The 8,782-nt window shown below is 42.5% G+C and overlaps 1 protein-coding gene across 3 annotated transcripts in view; it reads right to left on the bottom strand.

Moving 5' to 3' along the window:
- Positions 1 to 8,782, bottom strand: part of WASF2 (WAS protein family, member 2) — a 31,847-nt gene that overhangs the window by 9,590 nt on the left and 13,475 nt on the right. For all 3 annotated transcript variants that reach the window (XM_014546842.1, XM_014546840.1, XM_005875128.2), the window contains exons 3-6: positions 5,166 to 5,300; positions 4,499 to 4,652; positions 2,292 to 2,409; positions 1,326 to 1,456 (exon numbers count right to left, since the gene is read on the bottom strand). In XM_014546842.1, the coding sequence (XP_014402328.1) occupies positions 1,326 to 1,456; positions 2,292 to 2,409; positions 4,499 to 4,652; positions 5,166 to 5,300 (538 nt within the window). The remainder of the gene's footprint in view (positions 1 to 1,325; positions 1,457 to 2,291; positions 2,410 to 4,498; positions 4,653 to 5,165; positions 5,301 to 8,782) is intronic.

The raw sequence follows: 8,782 nt of genomic DNA, 5'->3' as shown, positions 1-8,782 counted from the left end.
CCAACTCTCTAACTCTCTATTCCCCTCCCTTCCTCTCTGTAAAAAATCAATAAAATATATTTAAGCCCTAGCTGGTTTGGATAGAGCATCCCAGTGGGGGGCGTGCAAGAGGCAGCTGAATTGATGTTTCTCTCTCATCGATGTTTCTAACTCTCTATCCCTCTCCTTCTCCCTTTCTCTCTGTAAAAAATCAATAAAATATATTTAAAAAATAAATAAAAATAGTAGGCATATTCTGAACATGCAAGCTTCTGGCCTTAAGAGTCACTGAACCTATGACAAGGGCCTCTCTGAACAGGATGGGACATTACAGAATAAAATGGCCCTTTTACTGGGAGGTGAAGGTAATGGAGGACCCTCAGGGCTGATTTCCCTGTAGAGAGAAAGGTTCGTTTTTCCTCTCACCATCTTTATCACTCATTAAAACAAATCTCTTAATCCAGAAAGAACAAGTGTCAGAAGTGTCAAGATTTTTAAAAGTCAAAATTTTCATGGTAGAGTTATTTCTAAAAGCAAGAACAACTCAACTCTTCCCTTTTATCATTCTTAGACACCTGGCATGGGCTGGTATGATTCTCTGACAGTCAGGATGCAATGTATTTAGGGGAAAACCGGGGTGGCATTCACACCAAGCAGTTGTGGTGACTTGACTTTGAATGTCACACAGGTTGGGCACTAGGATAAGCATCAAACCAAGCGTTCAGACCATTCTTTTTTCCTGTTAGACCTCTAGTGTGATTTGGTATTGGGAAATGGGGTCAGACTGACATCTACTATTTCTCCATGGAGATATATGGCCTCAATACTGGCTGAGCGACCTTTCCCACACTGTCTCTGAGACCTGCTTTCAGTCCCTTGGCCAACTTCTCTCCTGAGACTGACAAAGGCTGACTGAAAAGTTGCTTTGGTGATGTGCACGAATTCTCTGCTGGGCCTTCCCCATTCTTGTGAAAGGCCCGGCGCTTAGGCACTACCTTCAACTCAATGGTCTGGAGGAAAAGGGCTCCCAAGACCACTTTTCTTTCCCTTCCAGTCTTTCCTTTGAGGCCCTTAGTTGTGCCAGTGCCTGGCAGAGTGAGGGCACTAGAAGCCACAGTTTTTTCCTCACACCACTTCAGTCACCTCATTTAAACTGCTGAGTCTTCATTAACTTAGCAAATTTTAATCACCAGATGGATGCACTTTAAAGTAGTTAACAGTGATATCAATCTAAGCCATTCAGCCAGACTTCAGGGGGTGTGAAAGGTGTCACACTAAAGCTGTCAGACTGAGGTCCCCAGCCCCTTCAAAGAATGCTACCAATAGCACACAAAAGCATCACCTACCCAGAAGGCCCCAGCTTTTCTTTGGATTCCACAAATTCTTGTCCCATCTTCATTTTCTCCCACTCTTCCTTGCGTGTCTTGATTTTACGTGGGTTTATGTTCCCTCGATTTGGATTATCTTTCTTTTCTTTCTATAATAAAAAACCCCCAGAAAATCCTTTGTAAAACATTTTCCAATGTTCTTCTCTAAAATTCCATCCACCTCCATGGATGCACACCCAAGAGATGCTTTACCTGGACAACATATAGTAACTACAGAATTTATAATAGAATTACTCTGCCTCAACGGTCAGTGAAGAGAGATGAGAGGTAATGATAGCTATAGACATCTGGGTAGATGTAAGAAAATGGTTAAAACAAAACAACCAACGAGGGTTTCTTCAGCCTGTGCAGCTGCACTAGCCCTTGGCACTCTCTTGGGCCTCCTGGCAGCCATGCTAATGGGAGTGTGAGGCTGCAACTGGTCGGTCACAAAGGCTTACACACATCCCTGGGAGTCTAAGGGGAGCATCTCCCAAAACCAGGCCTACCCCCCGACCTCTACTGCCCACCAGTACTGAAGGTGTTAAACTGCTCCTGTTGCAAATCAGACACTGTAGAGCCTTGTGCTGATCTCTCAGAAATGAGCTGCAAAACTGGCAGGGAAGGGACTAGCCTAGCTTGAGTGTCCAGCAGAGTCAGGTGCAAATTGCAAGAGAAATAAATGGTGAATAGAAAAGTCAATTTCTAAAACTCAGCCTGAATATACTATTGTTAATAGTGCTGGGGGGAACAAACACAATTCTGGTGTGATTTATACTTTCATCTTGGTTGTGCTTGGAGTGGACACATTTTTTAAGTGTTTCACCTGGCATCCAAGCAAGCAGCCACTCAGAATGATTACTTCACATAAGACTGGCTTCCTTTTTATCCCCCCTCCACAATCGTGCCTACTGATGTGTAGAACAGAGGCCCCTTTCCCCTCACCCTATGCTTTCTCTTCTCTTTCATGATATCCTTGGTGTCCTGCAGCATCTTCTCCTTCCAAAGATCAAAGAAGTACGAAGGGTCTGTGTAGAATTTGAGTGCCTCTTTCCCATCGTCCCTGGGATAGAAATGAAGACAAGTAGCTGTCAGCAGACAGATGAGCTCCTAACCAAATCCAATATTCCAAATACCTACCAGTTAGCAGTTTTCACACTCAGGAATCAAGTCATTCAAATTGATTGCCTACTTTCTCTCCCATACCAGCGTTCCAATGCCCCTTCAATGCCACCTCTTTATTTATCTGGCTTTTAAAGAACCTTAGCCTTACTTTCAATTCCTGGTGGAGGAATTTGCATGGTCAGGGAAAAGAATGGGCTATAGCAGCAGGGATCCCGATTATTTCTAATGATCTGCATGGCCTCTGACATTTCCCTGAAGATATCCTGGCATATCAGAGGGGATTTCTGCCACTGGTTCCCTTTCCCTGCACCAATTACCCTGGCTCTCTCAGAAGCATTAGTGGCCTCCCACCCACCTGAAACCTGTGCACACAATGTTAGGTTCACATGTGTACATATGTATACATATACACATATCAATGTATATATGTGTGCGGCTGATATTCCTCTGTGAAAATAGATAACCACAGTACTCCACCTTCTTGCTCTCTTCTAGAATAGCTCAGCATCCACCCAGCACCCCCCAGCTCCCCAACTACGAGGGGGCCCTATTGGGAACACATAGCCAGATGTTTTATGACCACAAGATTTAATTGCCATCTCTTAGTGGCTTGATGGAATAGAGTGAGTTACTGAGTGTTAAGGTAAGAGTTATCTGTCAGACTCGACGATCCTAGTTGGAATCCTACACTTTGGCATAAGTCTCTCTCACTTTCCAGAAAGCATGTACTTAGGGACATTTATTTTAACACCATTCTGAACTAAAACAAATTGGAAAGGCAGTTCTATATCCTGGCTTCCAATTCTATCACAACACACAAAAAGCATTTCCAAATCAAACACTAATGATTTTTATATTAAATCTTGTTGTGTTAGCTACACCTCCACTCATTTATGTTAAGCCAAATTGAGATAATTGAAATAATATCAAAGAGGAAAATACCTTTATCTAAAATATAAACTTGTTTTATATTGTTTGTTTATCCTATCCTACCACACCCTATATCATACTCACTTTGATATTATCAGATGTGTACTCCCACTGCCCAAACCCAACTAAGTAATAGAGCCTGCCGAGTCAAATCTCTGCCCACTATGATAGCTAGTCCCTTTGAAAGTCAAGGGACAAATATAATTTCACACAATAATAATATACGACAGATGCCAGGTACTTTCTCAGTATCTGTGTGAGAAGCTACCATGCTCCTATTCCAGGCTCCCGGGATCAGCAGGTGTCCTTGAAATCCTGTGCACTGGCACCTCCTGCCCCCCTTCCACTTTGTCGTATACCCATGTCCCACAGAAGGTATCTGCCTCCAGCTAGCTGTAATTACTTTTTACCTGTTTCAAAGATACTTATGGATGCAAGCAAGATAAATATTTACTTTCTGTCCTGCTCAGTGGTTATTTGCAGGATAACATTACCAGACCGTTAGAGGAGAAGGGCTCGAAGGTGTCTACAAGGCTACCTTCTTTTTTAAAGTCCAACCACAGCAGTGTAGTTCCTTTCCAAGGGGGAATGTTCAAAAAGCGAACAATACTCATTTGGAACAATGCCAGTCACTCCTTAAGCTTTGGAAGGACCCCCAGGGCCCAGAGCAGCCAGTCCACAAGGCTGGCCCCACTAACGCGCCCAAACATCTGGTAATCTAGTGGTTTCTGAGTAACTGGGAGCCTTGCTAGAATGTTGCCCCTGGGATGTACTATAGGACTGCCTTGTAACAAGTCCTTTTGGTTCTACAATAACTAAATTCCTTGGATGGAATCCAAGATGGATCTGGCTATATCAAACTGAACTTGTGGCATACAAAAATATAGCCAACTTTCAATGTATGAATTTCAGAAACCAAACAATAATAAGTGACAACTGTTTATGTGGTAAATGTTAGTTTCTGCTGCCACAAAAAACTCTGGGGTAGGTAGCAAGCTCTTTGATACAATTCTCTGACATAAACAATATCTTTAAATAAAAAGACAATCTAATATTGTTAACCACAGGTCAGAAGAAGGAGGAGCTAGCCGGGTTACCTGTAAGGGGAAAGATTATTGAGAGGTGGGGGAGTATCACAGGTGTTGTATGTTTCCAAGACAGGGACGGGGAGAGAGTTTCTGTCGAAAAGCTTCTGGTCTTGAGTGGTAGAGCTTCTGAAGGCCTTCCGGGTGTTGATTCCTTGTAGTGACACTGAGAGAAGATGGAGGCATTAGAAAATGGACGACAGGCTATTTGAGCAAACACTGAGTCACACCAGTCGGAGAGGCCTCAGCTGCTACATTTCTTGGCTGCGGCTGTCTGCAGCCAGGCTTTTTTTCTCCCCCTCTGGGGAAGCCCCACAAGGCTGTCAGCAGCCCAGCCATTTCAGACGGAACAAAATGAGGCAACACAAAGGTTTACTATGTGGCCAGATCTAGCAGGCCTCTCCTGAGGAGGAATGAATCTTCCAAGTACTTTTATGGTAGCGGAGTGAGACTGGGGGAGGGGGAATCTGAGAAAGGGAATTGGGGGAATGGGAGAGGGAGTGTGTGGGAGTGTGGTCGAGCTAAAAAGATGTCTCTATGCCACCCAAGCTTGTGCTACTTCAAAGCAGAACTCCATAGGTTTCTGTGATTTCTCCTCTCACTTTTTTTTACAAATCAGGAAAAAAATTATAAGAAACTGCTCAGCAGAGCCTGCAAATGCTGAGCTCAGCTTCCTTACCTTCTTCTTCCTTGGGATCCAGCTGAGTGACTTTAACTTGTAGGCGGTCAATCCTCTCAGCAAGGGAGCTTACCCGAGAGGCAAAGGTATTTGACTGAGTAAAGATCTCTCCAAAAATGTCCTCTGCATATTTACCTGAACAAAGAAACCAACTCATTAGTGCATAGAAGTGACATAAAAGGTCAGAAAAACTGGCTACTAAAGAGCATATTCCCCACTTCCGAAAGAGCCTTCCCTCTCCCTCAGGATTGTTGGGGTTACATGCAGATGGTTGCTTCTGGAGACAGAGACATAGTCTCCATAGCTGGGGCACTCTGCATATGTTCTACAACTGAGTCTTCTTGGCAAACTATGAAGAGTCACAAAACTCAAAGCAATCTGAATAAAATCGAAAGGTATAATACAAAAAATGAATCCTGGAAGGTAGACAATATGTCTGCACCTTTGCCTATAGCCCTTAACCCCTCGCTACTCTGTAAAAGCACCTTGTAAATGGTTCTGGAAAACAAACAGGAAGTTAGAAGGATCTTCTAGGTGTCTAAATTAACATGAAAAATAAGACATTACATCCTCAGTGGAGCCTCAAAAGTATATTGAACAACCATGATGAGCAGTGGTATCTTCGAGGAGCCTTGAACTTACCAGCAACTCACAGCAGAGACTTACAACTTCTAAGGGGTGAAAAGCTTATTCTATGTTTTATAACCTACAGCTTTGAAAGTCTTTGCTCTAGGTTATATCCTTCAAATCCATATCTCAGGGAAAAAGTGAAAAGCTAAAACTTTCAAGCCCCCCCTGAAAAAACAACATACCAGTGGTCTCTTTCCACAATGTCTTGTTTTTAGAAAAAGAAAAGAGTTCCATCAATTTCTGTACTTTCAACCCCAGAATACAAGGAGAATGCAAGCCAAAGAAACAGAAGAGCAATCTGATGCTACCTTCATATTGTCACTCCAAGCCACAAAGCACATTCTTGTAGGAATGAAAAGTGGTGCATATAAACTAATATACCATGTGAGTTTCTTACTTGCACAGTGAAGGCAGGCATAAGTGACCATGTTCAACCAAAAGATAATTTCTTTGAGAACTATTTAAAATGGACTCTGATTTTTAGGTTCTAAACTTCATTTATGCTTAGTCCACGCCTGGGGGTGGGGTGGGGGTGGGGGGTGGATTAGTCCAAAACTGCACCTTCAGGGTAAACTGTAGTTCACCTTCCAGTGTAACCTGGAGAGTAAGGATAAGACTAATCATATTTGAATTGCTGGTAAATTTAGTCAATAAGGAGTTTCTAATCAAGGAAAGGAGCAAGTCTTTGCATACTGAATAGTTTTGTGATAACAGCTATGGGGAGCTGCTGGGCTCAAATGACTCAAACGGGCTGACAAGCTCAAACCATACTGCATCCTGCTCATCCAGGTAAGAGAAAATTGTGAGTGTAAGGCTAACGCAGAGAAACATGCAACATTATGTGTGGAAAATAAACCAGGCTCAAAAATATTTGTTGTCCATCCAGCTGTTCTGGAGGAAAAGAAAACCCCAAATTAACTTATCTTTAGGTCACATGAGAGTACCTAGGATGTCCTGCTCCTCAGTGAAGGGAGCAGTGATAGAAGGAGTAGAGGCTTACTGAGTGGCACAGTGGTTTTCAAGATAAAAATCTTACAAAGAAACCCAACATATAAAAATGGCAACACTGAGAATGCTATCTGAAGAGAAAGTGAGGTGGTGTGAAGGCTTCCCCCTGTTACATCCCATCAGGCCCAAGGTGTGCTTAGAGCTAAAGATGATACATGGAAGCAGTAGACGTCAAACCAGAAAATTTAAGTCTCGGTTTCTTTCTGTTTACACCTGTGCACGCTTCAGCAAATCACAATCTCTCAGCATCAGTTTCCTCATCTGTAAAACAGGGATAACTGTATCTACCTCACCAAGTTGTCATAGGATTAAATGTAAATTGTTACAATGAGATTCTTCCTTATATTACTCAGCCGTATCAGATGACTTTTAAGGGTGTGAATATCTAAAAATCATGTTGTATGCTTAGAAGAAATTTTAAATATAATTCCAGTCAGTAATTTGATAGTCCCTATTCTTCAAGTACTAAAAATTACTACAACTGTAGGAGAAAACCAGAGTGCCTTGTTCAGAGTTACATTTCACTCATTCAGATTACCAAGATAGACCCACTGTCACATCGGGACATTCATAATGGACATCACGTTTTGCAAATCAGTCATCATTTTTCTCCCTTTGCAGTGGAACTCTTCAACCTAAATATTACATGGAGTTGGAACAGGTAAAACTGAGTTTTTTAAAATGTGAAGCGACTCTTGTTGAAGCCTAAGTGGGACTCTTGAAGCACCTCCCTCCCCTGAATGGCATGACCCCAGTACACTTGGTTATTAAAGTCAACATCAGAGCATGATTTCTTAATGACCCAAGTGGGGGCGGCACCCTCCTGGGTGGTCAAAAGTGCTGGCTGGCTGTGCCTTTATTTCCTAAGGTATGGCAACCTAATATGTGAAACACCAATCTCACTGCACTAAGGGAAAATATGAATTCTGGATATGCTCTCACAAAGCAATCCACAGCTATGGAACTTTTAGTTTGGTGCTTTATCCATTCCATAATCACACCTTCCCTACTAGACTGAGCACTTCTGGCTACAGTACAATACATGAGGCCAAGACCATGAGCTTGAAGCACACGGGAGTCCATTCCTGCGTCCCTCTCTGCTAGATGAAATCCCAGCATCTTTCAAGGTCTGGTTTAAATGGAATCTCTTCTATGTAGCCTTCCTTGACCCTGCCTATCCCCAGCTGTGTGCCTACTCCCTATAGGTAGTATTCCTTCCTTCCTTCCTTGTATTCACTGTGTACCAACAGCATGAGATGGTGAAGAGAATACAGGTATGAATCACTCAACAAACATTTACTGACCTTCTACCGGATGCCAAGTACTATATAAGACAGACACTGACTGGGGTTCAAGGATGAACAACACATGATTCCTGCCTTCAAAGAACTTTTAATCTAAGATATATAATTTTCAATCTAATGTGATAGGTAATAATACAGGGATGTAATAGGAGCTCAGAGGAGCACTTAGTCCAATTTAGAGGAGGAGATCCCTGAGTTGGGCCTTAAAGATCAGCTATAAAGATGGCAAGGGCTCTCCAGGTAGGGGGAACAGTATGAAGGTATGAGAGTATGGTCTATGAGGAACTACAAGGAGTTGGTAATTCATTCTTTCTTCCTCCCTTTCCCCCCTGTTTTTTCCTTTGTTCCTTTTAAATCCTTTAAAAAGACTATAACATGGGAGAAGATGGACTGCAGAAAATGAGGCTGGAAAGGAAAGCAGGTCTTGAAGAGTCTTGAATGACGACAGACCAAGGAACTTTTTAGGTAATTCCCTAGTGAGGCACAGGGGAGATAAATAGTTAACATTTGTACTCTTCGTTTAAAAACACTTTTTAAACTACAAAAGTTAACACAGCCTTAACTTTTTTTAAAAAATACATTTCACTGATTTTTTTTTACAGAGAGGGAGAGGGATAGAGAGCCAGAAACATCGATGAGAGAGAAACATCGATCAGCTGCCTCCCGTACACCCGC

The sequence above is a fragment of the Myotis brandtii genome, unplaced genomic scaffold (genome assembly GCF_000412655.1).
Source record: "Myotis brandtii unplaced genomic scaffold, ASM41265v1 scaffold456, whole genome shotgun sequence".
NCBI lineage: Eukaryota > Metazoa > Chordata > Mammalia > Chiroptera > Vespertilionidae > Myotis > Myotis brandtii.
This window is presented reverse-complemented; position numbering and strand designations above follow the sequence as displayed.